Raw genomic sequence first — 14,258 nt, 5'->3', positions numbered from 1 at the left:
GAAAATGTGGGAAAGATTCTGGGAAAGGTGGGAAGGACACTGGGAAGGGGGGCAGAGCATCCCCATTCCAATCCCAGCAAACCATGGATGCACCGGGATCCATCCATGATTCCCCAGGGTGGGGGCTCCCAGGTCACCCTCTGGAGCAAACATTCCATGAGGCAGAGGAAGGGGCTCCTGGGATCCTGCTCCATCCCAATCCCCCAGGGAAGCCACCCGAGGCCACAGCAGGAAAACCGGGATCCAGGGATTCCCCTTCTCCAGCAATGATTCCAGGATATCCCTGTGGCTTCCAGAGCTTCTGGAAGGACTCCCCAGGCTGGGATGGGAGAGCAGCGGGATCCCGGGAAAAGCTGTTCCCACTCCAGCTCCCTGGGGCTGGAAGGGGCAACCCGTGGGATTGGGAGGGCCGGAGAATTCCCCCTGGGAATTTCCCAGCGTGCATGGCCGGCTCTGTGCTCCTGGTTGTGCTTCCTGCGTGTTGTCCCCGTGTCCCGTCCTCGTGTCCCGTCCCGTGTGCGGAGCTCGGCTCCATCCGTGTCCCGGCTCCCAGAGCCGTTCCCGGTTGATTTTTCCTTGTCCTTTTCTGCCAAGCGCTGAATTCCCGAGGCCGCGGCCCCGTCCCGGGAGAGCGGCGCCGGATCCCGACGCTCCGGGAATGCCAGGGGCCGCGTTCCTGACGGCTGCTGGATGCCATTCCCAGGGATTTGCTCTGCTCCCGGGTGGGGCGGAGGCGTGGGATGCTCGGGAGCTCCCGGCCTGCTCCGGATCTTTCTGGGAACGCCCGGAGCGGGGTCGTTCCAAAGGCTCCTCTCAGCCATGGGGGGCTCATCCCATTGGATCCAGCCGTGGATTCATTCCCTCAATCCTGGCACTGGTGTCACAGAAATTTGGGATATTTGGGGGACACCAGGGGGGAACCGTCCCCTGTGTTGGCACTGGGGGCACTTGGATCATCCTATGGATCATTCCAGGGCTTATTCCAGGACTCATCCCAAGGTTCCTCCCTGGGCTCATCCCAGGGCTCATCCCGAGGTTGATCCCAAGATTCCTCCCAGTGCTTTTCCCTGGGCTCATCCCAAGGTTCCTCCCAGGGCTCATCCCAAGGTTCCTCCCTGGGCTCATCCCAAGGTTCCTCCCAAGGTTCCTCCTGGGCTCATACCAGGGCTCATCCCAAGGTTGATCCCAAGATTCCTCCCAGTGCTCTTCCCTGGGCTCATCTCAAGATTCCTCCAAGGCTCATCCCAAAGCTCATCCCATGGTTCCTCCCAGGCTCATGCCAAGGCTCATCCCGAGGTTCCTCCCAGGGCTCATCCCACATCTCCTGGGTTCAGGACAGCAGGAATTCCATGTCCTGCTCCCACACCTGCTCCTGGATCCTTTGGGATGGCCACATCCCATCCACTGGAGTGACCAGGATCAGGAAAACCTCAGACAGTGTTTGGTCCTTGCCCGGAATCCCTGCCCAGCTCCCAGTATCCATGCCCAGTTCCCAGTATCCATGCCCAGCTCCCAGAATCCCTGCCCAGCTCCCAGGAAAAGCCAGGGGTAGGGTTAGGGTGAGGATTGGGATCAGGGTCAGGGTTGGGATCAGGGTCTGGATCAAGGTTAGGATTAGGATTGGGATCGGGATCCAGACCAGGGTTGGGATCGCCTGTGAATTGGGATCAGGATTAGGGTCAAGTTTGGGATCAGGGTTGAAGTTAGGGTCAGGTTTAGGGTTAGGACCAGGATCAAAATCAGGATCAGGGTTGAGGTGAATTTAGAGTCAGGGTTAGGATCAGGGTTAGGATCAGGGTTAGGATCAGGGTTAAGGTTAAGTTTAGGGTCAGATACAGGGTTAAGATCAGAGGCAGGGTCAGGATTAGGGGCAGAGTCAAGGCTGGGATCAGGTTTGCACTTGGGATCAGGGTTAGGGTCAGGATCAGGGTCAGAATCAGGGTTAGGATCAGGATTGGGATTGGGATTAAGATCAGGGTTAGGATTAGGGTTAGGCTCGGGGTTAGGGCTGTGTTTGGGATCAGCATTGGAGGAAGCTCCATAGTAAAGAAGGAAGATCCATAGGATCCATTGGCAGGGAGATCTCACAGGAAGATCCGTAGAGAGGTTGGAACGTCCTTGGGAATGTTGGAAAAACCTCCACTGGAATGTTGGAGAAAACCCCTCAGGAAGGCTGGAGAAGAGGAAGATCCATGAGGAGGTCAGGAAATGTCCATAGGAAAGTCGGGAAGATCCATAGGAAGGTTGGATGGAAGATCCGTCAGAAGACTGGGAAAACATCCATAGGAAGATTCGGAGATGATTTGGAGGAAGATCCGTAGGAAGGTTGGGAACAGGTGCGCACCAAGGCCAGAGGAAGGTGGGCGTGGTCACAGCCCCTTTGGAAGCCACCATGGGAATTGTGGGAGACAATTCCAAGGGTCTGAGGGCCACCACGGAACACCGGAGCAACCGCACGGGAGCCTCACCAAGGAACAGGGAACGATCCAAACGATCCCAGGAGTGATCCCAGCAATCCCAGGAATGATCCCAGAGATCCCAGGAACGATCCCAGAGATCTCTGGAATTATCCTTGCAATCCCAGGAACAATCCCAGGAACGATCCCAGTGATCTCGGGAGCGATCCAAAATAATCCCAGGAATGATCCCAGCGATCTCAGGAACAATCCAAATGATCCCAGGAATGATCCCAGCGATCCCAGGAATGATCCAAACGATCCCAGGAAAGATCCCAGAGATCCCAGGAACAATCAAAATGATCCTAGGAACAATCCCAGGAACAATCCCAGCCATCTCAGGAACGATCAAAATGATCCCAGGAAGCATCCCAGCCATGCCAGAAACAATCCCAACAATCCCAGGAACAATCCCAGCCATCACAGGAACGATCCAAATGATCCCAGGAACGATCCCAATAATTGCAGGAAAGATCCCAGCGATCCCAGGAACAATCCACATGATCCCAGGACATTGATCTTTTCCCGGTCAGAGCTTCCTGAGGGTGATTCCTTCTCTGCTGTGCCAGGGAAGCAGAAAAATGGGAATTATCAGGAATGTGGCTCAAAAATGGGAATTTTCAGGAATGGGGCTCATGTTGCACATCTTCAGCCGCATTCAGCTCATCCCTTCGGAGCCATGGATTTATGGGATCTTTGGAGCTCATCAACATTCCCAAAACCAGGAGGTGGCAATCGAGGCAGTGGTGGATCCCAGCAGCATTCCAGAGTGTCCTGGTTTTCCAGGAGGGAGCTGAGATGGGAGGCCCGGCAGGGAAACTGAGGCACCGGGATGCAGGAAGTTTATGGGATAGTTCTGAGGACAAGTGGAGAGGCAGGGATGGGATGGGATGGACTCAAAACCCCTCCAGGGCCACCTCCCACTGTCCCAGGCTGCTCCAGCCCCAGTGTCCAGCCTGGCCTGGGGCACTGCAGGGATGCAGGGGCAGCCCCAGCTGCTCTGGCAATCCCAGCCCAGCCAGGAATTCCTCATTGCCAAGATCCCATCCCTGGCTGCCCTCTGGCACTGGGAGCCATTCCCTGGGTGCTGTCCCTGCAGGCCTTGGCCCCAGTCCCTCTGCAGCTCTCCTGGAGCCCCTGCAGGCCCTGCCAGGGGCTCTGAGCTCTCCCTGGATCCTTCCCTTCTCCAGGAGAACATTCCCAGCTCTCCCAGTCTCTCCAGAGCAGAGGACTCTGATTTTCTAGGACTCACCCAGGTGTCAGATCCCTTTCCTTTCCCGTTCCCTGTCCATCCCACGGGGACAATGGCAGGATGGGGACAATGCCAAGGGGACAGCAGCACTTTGAGGAGCTTTGTCCCCATCCAAGATTCCCACGGTGGCACAGCCAGGGGGTCCCACATGTCCCAGTGCCAAGGGGACACCGGCCTGGCCACCCCTGGGCTCCTCACACCACACTGTCCACCAGGTGACCGCCACCAGGGGTGTCCAGAGGGTCCCCCCCATCCCGGGAAAATGCTGGAAGGTTCCCTCTTTTCCCAGCTTTTCTCCGCTGGGTCGCTCCCATTCCATGTGGGATCAGCACGGGGCGGGGGGACGGGGCAGGGTGAGGCACAGAGTCCTGGTCCCCAGGGCTGGGGACACTTTGGGGGGGCGCAGAGCCGTGCCAGGAGGGCAGCACCGGCCGGGAGCCCCCACCCTGGAGGCGCTGCCGGAATCCTCGGGGCATCCCAGCGGGATCTCCCTCCCGAGCCGTGTCCCCCACCCCGGACCTCCCCCAGCCCCGCTGGATTCGCGCCCCCATTCCCAAACCCGGCCTCACCCCTTCCCTCTCCTCTCTTTTCTCCCCCGCCTCCCCGCTCTCTCCGCAGACTTTTCAGTAGTTTAGGAGAACTCAGCACCATTTCCCAGCGCAGCTCCGGCACCACCTTCACCGTGCGGCCCGGCAGCCGCTACCCCGTCACCCGCCGCACGCCCAGCCCCGTCAAACCCGCGGCGCTGGAGCGCCCCGAGCCCCTCAGCACCGTCCGGCCCTACGGCCTGACGCCCCCCACCATCCTCAAGTCCTCCAGCCTCTCCATCCCCCACGAGCCCAAGGAAGTCCGGTTCGTGGTGCGCAGCGTCAGCGCCCGCAGCCGCTCCCCGTCGCCGTCGCCGTCGCCGGGGCCGCCGCTGCACACGCTGCACCCGCCGCGGCCCTTCATGCAGAAGCCGCTGCACCTGTGGAACAAGTACGACGTGGGGGACTGGCTGGAGAGCATCAACCTGGTGGAGCACCGGGACAAGTTCGAGGACCACGAGATCGAGGGCACGCACCTGCCCGCCCTGACCAAGGAGGACTTCGTGGAGTTGGGGGTGACCCGCGTGGGGCACCGCATGAACATCGAGCGGGCGCTCAAGCAGCTGGTGGACAGCTGACCGCGCCCGGAGCCGCCGTGGGAAGGGCGGGGCGGATTTCCCAAGCCAAGAAAACCCACTCGGATTCTCCTTCTCCTTCTCCGAGCGCTGCACTGAGGGCGTGGGGCCGCCCCTCCCCGGCTCCCGCCCGCTCCCGCCCCGGCCCCGCGCCGCCGCCTCCGGCCCAGGAATGTTGCATGAAATTCCTCCTCGTTCCCGTTCTCCCAGAGAGGCTGGCCTGTAAATCGCTCCGTGTGCCCCCGCCCGGGGTGGCACCGGCGACACGCAGGGACGCGCCGCGGTGGTGGCACCTCGGCGGCGACACGGCCTGGAGCCCCCGAGCGGGCGGGTGGCACCTGCGGGGGTGGCACCTCCCGGGTGGCCCTGCCACGCTCACAGGTGGCCCCAGGTCCTGACACCCCCCAGGTGTCCCTTGCAGGGTCACAGTTGTCCCTGCCAGGCTTGGAGGTACCCCAAGGTCCTGAACCCCCCCGGCTGCCCCTGCCAGGGGGTGGCACCAGGTCCTGAACCCCTCCAAGTGTCCCTGGCAGGGTCAGAATTGTCCCTGCCAGGGGATGGCCCCAGGGGATGGCCCCAGGTCCTGTCCCCTTCCCCAGGGTGTCCCTATCGGGGGGGTGGCCCCGGGTCCTGAACCGCCCCAGGTGTCCCTGCCAGGGGGTGGCCCCGGGTCCCCCCCCCAGGTGTCCCCATCGGGCTCAGAGGCGGCGGCTCCAGCGGGGCCATCCCGGCGGCGCTTCCGGAGAAAGGAAGGAAAGAAAGGATGAAGGAAAGGAGGAAGGAAAGGAGGAAGGAAAGGAGGAAGGAAAGGAGGAAGGAAGGGCCGGGAAGGCTCCAGCGGCAGCCGTGCCACCCCGAGCCGTGCCAGGCCGTGCCAGGCCGTGCCAGAAGAGCCCCCCCCGCCAGGAGGACCCCCCCGGACTCTGAGCTGCTGCCCCGGCCGGGTGAGAGGGAGCGAGGAGCGCATGGATCGAAGCATGTTTGGGAATGTCGGGAGGCTGGGGGGGGACGAATCCCGCAGCAAAAAAAGAAAAAAACAAAAAAAACGCTTTGGCAACGTTTAGAGGGGAGGGGGCGGGGGGTGGGAAAGGTTTGATTTCCTCTGGGCTTGGGGTCTTGTTTTTTCCAAAGGGGGGGGAAAAGCGTTGATGGGAAATTATTTAATCTCCGTGCATTTATCTAGAGAGCAGCTGATAAGCCCCACGAGATAACGAACTACAGGATCCTCCCCCCCCACCACACACCCCCCTTCCCCCCACAAAATCCTGCTCATCCCTCGTTTTGCATCTTTTTAAGCAGCTCTATATTTGGAAAGAGAGAATATCTATATATCTATATCTCCAGAGCTATAGCCACCTGATTTTTGTTAGGATTTTTCCTAAAAGAATTCCTATCTCTGGACTGGAGGAGACGCTCCCGGGACGCCCGTGGCTCGCGGGAGTTTTTAAGCGACTGAATGAATGTGAAAAAGTCTTTTTAAACACACCACAAAAACCCCTAAAATTCCCTCCCCCGAAACAGCTCCTTTCAGACGCTCTGGATTTGTAAAGATTCAGAGAAATCACAAAAAAACACACACACACACACACACACAAAACAAAAACACAAACTTGCGTTTTGGGACACACCGAGTCTTCCAGGCACACAGCAGGGAGGTCCCCGGGGGCCGCGTCCCCGATTTTGGGGGTCCCGGGGCTGGTGGTGGCCGCGGGGACGATGCCCGGAGGAGGGGACACTCCCCGTGGCGGTGTCCCCAGCGCCACCCGCGTGTCCCCCGGGCGGGGGCAGCCCGGCTGGCCGGGAGGGGAGGGCTCGGTGCTCCCAAAAGCCGAGCGAGGCCCCCAGGAAGGCATTAACAAAAAACTCTTCTGGTGCTAAGAGGGGAGGACAGGGAGCTCCGTCCTGACCCTCAACATCTCCGAACCTTTCCGACCCTGCCAGGGAAAAGGGCCCGGAGCTCCCCCGGGCTGTCCCCGGGATGTCCCCTGTCCTATGTCGGGGTATCGGGACCCCCCCGGGATGTCCCTGCCCTGTGCCAGGGCACCGGGATGTCCCCGGGATGTCCCTGCCCTGTGCCAGGGCACCGGGATGTCCCCGGGATGTCCCCGCCCTGTGCCGGGGCACCGGGATGTCCCCGGGATGTCCCTGCCCTGTGTCGGGGCACCGGGATGTCCCCGGGATGTCCCTGCCCTGTGCCGGGGCACCGGGATGTCCCCGGGATGTCCCTGCCCTATGTCGGGGCACCGGGATGTCCCTGCCCTGTGTCGGGGCACCGGGATGTCCCCGGGATGTCCCTGCCCTGTGTCGGGGCACCGGGATGTCCCCGGGACGTCCCTGCCCTGTGTCGGGGCACCGGGATGTCCCCGGGAGGGTCCCCGGTGCCATCTCCTTGTCCCCGAGCCCTCACCCCCGTGGCGACCCCCGCCGTTCTCCGGCAGCCCCCGGGGGCCGTGGCCTGTCCCTGTCCCCGGCTGCCACCCCGCTGTCCCAGCCGGGAGCGGGGAAGGGCCCGGTGGGCGACGAGCCGGGAAAAAATATCCCGGGAAAAACAAAATAAAAAAAACCCGGGAATGGCGGGCTCGGTGAGCCCGGACACGTCCCGACCCCTCCCCTGCGCCACCGCGGTGCCACCGCGCCCGCCGGGTGTCCCTGCCCAGCTCAGGTCCTGCCCCTCGGCCGCGTCCCCGCAGTGCCACCAACGTCCCAAGCCCGGCCTCTCCCGCCGCCAATCAGCGCCCGTGTCCCCAGACCTGCCCTGCCAGCCCCGCTGTGTCACCAAGTGTCACCCTCGGCCCCCAAACCCTCCGTGCCAGCCCCGCCCTGCGCCCTCCCATCGGGACCCAAAATCCATCCCACCCTTACCCACCAAATCCATCCCACCTGTGCCCCAAAAATCACCTCACCTGTGCCCCCAAATCCATCCTACCTGCTCCCAAATCCATCCCACCCTTACCCCAAATCCACACCACCTGTGCCCCCAAGTCCATCCCACCTGCTCCCAAATCCATCCCACCTGTGCTCCCAAATCCATCCCACCCTGTGCCCCAAATCTACCCCATCCACATCCCCCAAATCCAGCCCCACCCTGTGCAATCTCCCCCAGATCCATCCCACCACTACCCCAAATCCTTCCTACCTGCTCCCAAATCCATCCCACCTGTGCCCCCCAAATCCATCCCCACCCCCCTCACCCAGCCGGTGCCACCCTGGCCCTGTGTCCCCGCTGTGTCCGGCATTCCCGGGACATTCCAGGCACAGGGACAGGCCGGCAGCCCCCACCCCAAATCCCTTCCCAAATCCCATCCCAAATCTGATCCCATCCACCTCCCATCCCAAATCCCATCCCAGACAATCCCGTGCCACCCTCCTGTGCCTCCCCTGCCCCTTCTCTCCGTGTCCCCTCTGTCCCCTGTGTCCCCTGTGTCCCTCCGCCACCTCCCGGTGCTGTCCCGAGCCCTTCCGCATCCCGCCGGGAATGTCGCACGCGGGAATGTCGCACGCGGGAATGTCGCATGCGGGAATGTCGCGTGCCGGAATGTCGCATGGCGGCACGGTCCCGGTGCCATGGCGCGGTCTCCTTCCCCCGCTGTGGGATTGGGGCATTCCCGGGAATTCCTCGGGCTGTCCCTTCCCGGGGCCACTCCCCTGGGGGATCCCGGTGGGGACGCGCCCGTGGCTGTTTTGGCCGCGCCGCGCCGCACCTGGCACCTGGCTGTCCCCGCGCCTGGCACCTGGCTGTCCCCGCGCCTGGCACCTGGCTGTCCCCGCGCCTGGCACCTGGCTGTCCCCGCACCTGGCACCTGGCTGTCCCCGCGCCTGGCACCTGGCTGTCCCCGCCTTGGGGACACAGGCGTCCCCTCGGAGCCCCCCGCGAGCGCTCGGCTTGGCCACGGCCCCGCACGGCCACCGCTGGTCCCGGCTGGGCCACCCCCGTCCCCTGGGTGCTGTGCTGGTCCTCGGCACGGCCTGGCACTGCCCACCCTGCCTGGCACTGCCCACCCTGCCTGACGGCCCTGCCTGGCACTGCCCGCCCTGCCTGGCACTGCCCACCCTGCCTGACGGCCCTGCCTGGCGCTGCCCGCCCTGCCTGGCACTGCCCAGCCTGCCTGACCATCCTGGCTACCCCTGCCTGGCCACTCCAGCCTGGCACTGCCCGGCCTGGCAGGCACTGACCACCCCAGCCTGGCACTGCCCACCCATGCCAAACACTGCCCACCCTGCCTGGCATTGACCACCCTGCCTGACCATCCTGACTACCCCTGCCTGGCACTGCCCACTCTGCCTGGCACTGCCCACTCTGCCTGCCCACCCCAGCCTAGCACTGACTGCCCTGCCCACCCCTGCCTAGCCCTGTCCACTCTGTTTGGCCACTCTGACCACCCTGCCAGACACTGACCGCTCTCTCTGACCACCCTGCCTGGCCACCCCTGCCTGGCACTGCCCGACCACCCTGACCACCCTGCCTGTCATTGACCACACTGTCTGACCCCCTGACCACCCCAGCCTGGCACTGCCCACCCTGGCTACCCCTGCCTGCCCACCCTTGCCTGGCACTGCCCACCCTTGCCTGCCCACCCTGCCTGTCCCTCCCTGTCCCTGCCTGTCCCTGCCTGTCCCTCCCCACTCCCCGCAGCCCCCGGCAGCCCCCGGCTCTCTCGGTGTCCCCTGGGTGGCACCGCTGTCCCGGTGTCCCCGCGCGGAGCCCCGCGCTGTCCCCTGGGGCTCGGGGGCTCCGCCGGCGCCACGGGCGCGGGTGGAAGGTGACAGTGGTGGCCTGAGCGCGGGCAGCCCGGCGCCGTCCCGCCGGGTGTCCCGGGGTCTCCGCCCCTTCCGCAGCTGTTTTTTGGGGCCACACCGAGACGGAGACCCCCGCCCGCGGCCGCCTCTCGCCGCGAGAGGCCGAACCCGCGGAGCGCAACCGCTCCGCTCAAGCTCGCTCTGGGACCGGAGAGCTGTGCGCCTTCTCGCCATTTCGGAGGAGCCTTCCCCTCCCTCTCCCTCCTCGTCCTCTCCCTCCTTGTCCTCCTCCGCGCCCCTCGAGGGCGGAAATGGCGGTGCCCGCTCCGCGCCCGCGGAGCCGCGGCCGTGCCCGGCCCGCACCCCCAGCTCCCGCTGAAGCAGCTGCAGCCGTACCTGTGTTGGCGAACACTGAGTGTCACCCGCGCCGCTCGCGGGGACACCACGGCTCGTCCCAGTCAGGCCCCACGCCAGAGAAGGCGACTTCCACCCGCGCTGCCCGTCCCGAGAGCGCCCGGGGCTGCCACCGAGCTGCCCCGTGTGTCCCCGCAGCCTCCTCGTCCTGCTGTCCCTGTCCCCTGTCCTGTTTATCCCTGTCCCGTTATCCCTGTCCCCTGTGCCAGGCATCCCTGTCCCCCTGTCCCGTTTATCCCTGTCCCCTGTGCGACTCATCCCTGTCCCCCTGTCCCGTTTATCCCTGTCCCCTGTGCGACTCATCCCTGTCCCCTGCGCCAGGCATCCCTGTCCCCTGTCCCGTTTATCCCTGTCCCATTTGTCCCTGTCCCGTTTGTCCCTGTCCCCAGCCCTTCTCATCCTTTGTCTCCTGTGTCATTCGTCCTGTCCCCTGCCCCGCTCATCCCCATTCCGTTTCATCCCTGTCCCCTTGTCTCGTTTGTCCCTGTCACCTGTCCTACTCGTCCTTGCCTCCATGCTACTCATCCCTGTCCTCCATCCCATAAATTCCTGTCCCCAGCCCTGCTCACCCCTGTCCCCTTGTGCCACTCATCCCTGTCTCCTGTTCAGGTCATCCCTGTCCCCTGCTCGTTCGTTCTTGTGCCCCGCTCCACTCATCCTGTCCCCCACCATCGTCATTTCTGTCCCCTGTCCTGCCCATCCCTGTCCTCTGTGCCACTCACCCCTGTCCCCCTCATTTCCCACCCCTGTCCCCTGTCCTGCCCATCCCTGTCCCCCTCATTTCCTATCCCTGTCCCCCGTCCTGCCCACCCCTGTCCCCCTCATTTCCTATCCCTGTCCCCTGTCCTGCCCACCCCTGTCCCCCTCATTTCCCATCCCTGTCCCCCGCCCTGCCCATCCCTGTCCCCCTCATTTCCCACCCCTGTCCCCTGTCCTGCCCACCCCTGTCCCCCTCATTTCCCACTCCTGTCCCCGGCCCTGCCCACCCCTGTCCCCCTCATTTCCCACCCCTGTCCCCCGCCCTGCCCATCCCTGTCCCCCTCATTTCCCACCCCTGTCCCCTGTCCTGTCCATCCCTGTCCCCCTCATTTCCCACCCCTGTCCCCCGCCCTGCCCATCCCTGTCCCTTGCCCACCCTTGTCCCCTGCCCCGCTCATCCCTGTCCCCCACCCTGCCCGTCCCTGTCCCCTGCCCACCCCTGTCCCCCACTCTGCCACGGGGATGTGGCAGATCTGGACAAGGGACTTCCAAAAGGCCATCAGGGTCCCCGGGCGAACTGGTTTCGCCCGGGGCGGCCCTTCCAGCTGCCAGCACAGACCCCCGGTGTCCCCTCCGTGTCCCCTGTGTCCCCCCAGTGCTCCTCTGCACCCCCAGCCTGTGCCCCGCAGTGCCACCGGCAGCCAGGGTCACCCACCCGGTGTCACGGTGCCACCACCAGGACCCCACGGTGCCCCTCGGCCACGGGTCGGTGCTGTGGCCGTTCCCAAAGCGCTGCCGTCCCCTTCCCGGGAGTGATTCCCGGTGTCCCCAGCTCCTGTCCCCGCTCTGGCCACCTCCGGAGCCGGGGCCACCTTGCCTTTGGAAAAGCCATCCAGGAGAAGGCAGAGCGGGAGCCCAGCTGACCCCTGACCCCGGCCTGGCCCCTCGGCCGCCCTGACCCCTGGGTCACACTGACCCCTCGGCCACGCCAACCCTTCGGCCGTGCTGACCCCTCGGTCACCCCCGGCTCTGCCAACCCCCGGGTCACACTGACCCCTCGGTCACAACAACACATCGGCCACGCCAAACCTTTGGCCACACTGACCCCTCGGCCACACCAATCCCAGGGTCACGCTGACCCCTTGGCCATGCCAACCCATCGGCTGTGCCGACCCCTCGGCCACATTGACCCCTCGGCCACGCCAACCCTTTGGCCACGCCAACCCTTTGGCCATGCCAACCCTTTGGCCATACCGACCCCTCGGCCATGCTGTGGCCACGCCAACCCATTGGCCAGGCTGGCCCCTTGACCACACTGACCCCTTGGCCATGCCAAGCCATTGGCCGTGCCAAACCCTTGGTCAGCCCTCAGACCCATTGACCCCTCAGCCACACTGACCCCACAGCCACGCTGACCCCTAAGCTGTGTTGACCCTTTAAGCACCCTTGGCCCTTGGCCATGCCAAGCCCTCGGCCACGCCAGCCCATCGGCCGTGCCAACACTTTGACCACCCTTTGGCCCCTTGGCCACGCCAACCCGCCAGCCATGCTGAGCCCCCGGCCACGCTGACCCCTTGGCCACGCCAATCCATTGGCTGTGCCAAGTCCTTGACCACCCTTCAGCCCTTTGGCCATGCCAATCTTTTGGCCATGCCAGCCCCTCGGCCGTGCCGATCCCTTGACCACCCCTTGGCCCTTTGGCCATGCCAACCCATTGGCCGTGTTGACCCCTTGGCCACGCCAACCCATCGGCCGTGCCGACCCTTTGACTACTCCTTGGCCACAGCAATCACTTGGCCATGCCAATCCATTGGCCGTGTTGACCACTTGGCCATGCCAACCCCTCGGACGTGCCAACCCTTGGCCACGCCAGCCCATTGGCCACGATGACCCCTTGACCATGCCAACCCCTCAGCCATGCCAACCTATTGGCCGTGCCAAGCCCTTGACCACCCCTCGGCTGTGCCAACCCCTCGGCCATGCCAACCATTGGCCGTGTTGACCACTTGGCCATGCCAACCCCTTGGCCATGCCAATCTATTGGCCGTGCCAAGCCCTTGACCACCCCTCGGCCATGCCAACTCCTCGGCCACGCCAACCCCGCGGCCGTGCCGGCCCTTTGGCCACGCCAACCCCTCGGCCACGCCAACCCCTCGGCCGTGCTGACCCTTTGACCACCGCTTGGCCACGCCGACCCCTTGACCACGGCTCGGCCACGCCAACCCCAGGGCCGTGCCGCCCCCGGCCGCGCCGCCCCCGCCCCGGGCCGCGGCGTTACTGTGATTCCTCTCATGGCTTCTCCACCACTCGGGTTTTTCCGCTGTACAAAGGGAGACACTTTTCCTTTTCTTTTCCCCCCGCTTCCAAAGGGGTTTTTTCCCCCCCAAGCTGTCGATATTTTTCCGTTGTCCAGCCCGGCGCCATCGCCCCCCTCCATCCGCCCGTCCGTTCCCCCGACTGTGACAAAGAGCAGAACCCCCCGGGGTCACTCAGCTCCCGGGGATCCCCGGCCCTGCCAGCCCCATCCGCGGCGGGGCCGCTGTCCGGCCGGCCGGCCGCTGTCCGGCCAGGCCCTCACTGCCCATGCATGTGCCACGCCCTCACGCCCGCTGCATGTGCACAGCCCGGCCCCGCCACACTCTCGGTTCCGTCCCCCAGCCGGACTCACCTGTGGGTTTTCGTTCCGTTTTTAATTTCCCAGGGTCAGTTTGACTTCACCCTTAATTTTGTATGGATTTTCGGAGGAGCTTTCTCCTTCTCCGGAGTCACGGAGGTGCGGCCATTCGCCTCCCGCCCTTGACGTTGTGATACACATCCCCCACAGAGATCTATGTTTCTTATATTATATTATTATTATTAATTATTATTATTATTATTATGTAATAAATTTATAAGAAAGCTCCGCCTGGTCCTGTGGTCGCTCGGATCCCGCGGTGGTCCCGGCCCTACGCAGGGGGGGGACAATGGGAGCCCCCAAGGGACAGAGCCCCGTGGGTGGATTTTGGGGTGTTCCTGTTGAATTTTGGGGTGTCCCTGTTGAATTTTGGGCTATTCCGGGTTAAATTTTGGGGTGTTCCTGGATGGGTTTTGGGAGGTCCCCGGTTGAATTTTGGGGTTTTTCCGGCTGAATTTTGGGATGTTCTCAGCTGAAATTTGAGGTGCCCCGGGTGAATTTTGGGGTGTCCTTGGCTGAATTTCGGAGTGTCCCTGAGTGAAATTTGGGGTGCCCTGGCTGAATTTCGGGGTGTTCTCGGTTGAATTTTGGGAAGTCCCGGCTGAATTTTTTTTGAGGTGCCCCAGTTTAATTTTGGGATCTTCCCAGCTGAAATTTGAGGCGCCCCTCAAATTTTGGGGTGAATGAATTTTGGGTAGGATGGGAGGGATGGATTTTGGGGTGTCCCTGGGTGAGATTTGGGGTGTTCCTGGGTGAGATTTTGGGGTGTCCCTGGGTGAGATTTGGGGTGTTCCTGGGTGAGATTTTGGGGTGTCCCTGGGTGAGATTTGGGGTGTTCCTGGGTGAGTTTTGGGGTGTCCCTGG

General features: G+C 63.5%; 2 protein-coding genes across 4 annotated transcripts in view; both read left to right on the top strand.

Annotated features, from left to right (window-relative positions):
- Window positions 1-13,622, top strand: part of SHANK3 (SH3 and multiple ankyrin repeat domains 3) — a 164,735-nt gene extending 151,113 nt beyond the window's left edge. The window contains exons 24-25 of one of the 3 annotated variants that reach the window (XR_008508403.1): window positions 4,327-7,160; window positions 7,241-13,622. Coding sequence is in view for 2 of the 3 variants with exons in the window: in XM_054514833.1 (XP_054370808.1) it covers window positions 4,327-4,873 (547 nt within the window). In the remaining variant the exon portion in view is untranslated. Of the gene's footprint in view, window positions 1-4,326 lie in introns of all 3 variants that reach the window. The other 2 variants (XM_054514833.1, XM_054514835.1) reach the window with 2 other exon arrangements.
- Window positions 6,919-13,622, top strand: LOC118697931 (uncharacterized). Its single transcript, XM_054514836.1, has 2 exons — window positions 6,919-7,796; window positions 8,007-13,622. Exons 1-2 carry the CDS (start codon window positions 6,919-6,921, stop codon window positions 8,182-8,184), a joined length of 1,056 nt encoding a protein of 351 aa, XP_054370811.1. The 3' UTR covers window positions 8,185-13,622.
- Window positions 13,623-14,258: the final 636 nt, after the last annotated feature.

This window comes from Molothrus ater, chromosome 5 (assembly GCF_012460135.2).
Source record: "Molothrus ater isolate BHLD 08-10-18 breed brown headed cowbird chromosome 5, BPBGC_Mater_1.1, whole genome shotgun sequence".
NCBI lineage: Eukaryota > Metazoa > Chordata > Aves > Passeriformes > Icteridae > Molothrus > Molothrus ater.
This window is presented reverse-complemented; position numbering and strand designations above follow the sequence as displayed.

Coding starts and splice junctions, on each gene's coding strand:
- LOC118697931 (XM_054514836.1), top strand. CDS start 6,919: ATGTCCCCGGGATGTCCCTGCCCTGTGCCAGGGCACCGGGATGTCCCC. Junction 7,797..8,006: donor TGCCCCCAAATCCATCCTAC/CTGCTCCCAAAT, acceptor AATCCTTCCTAC/CTGCTCCCAAATCCATCCCA.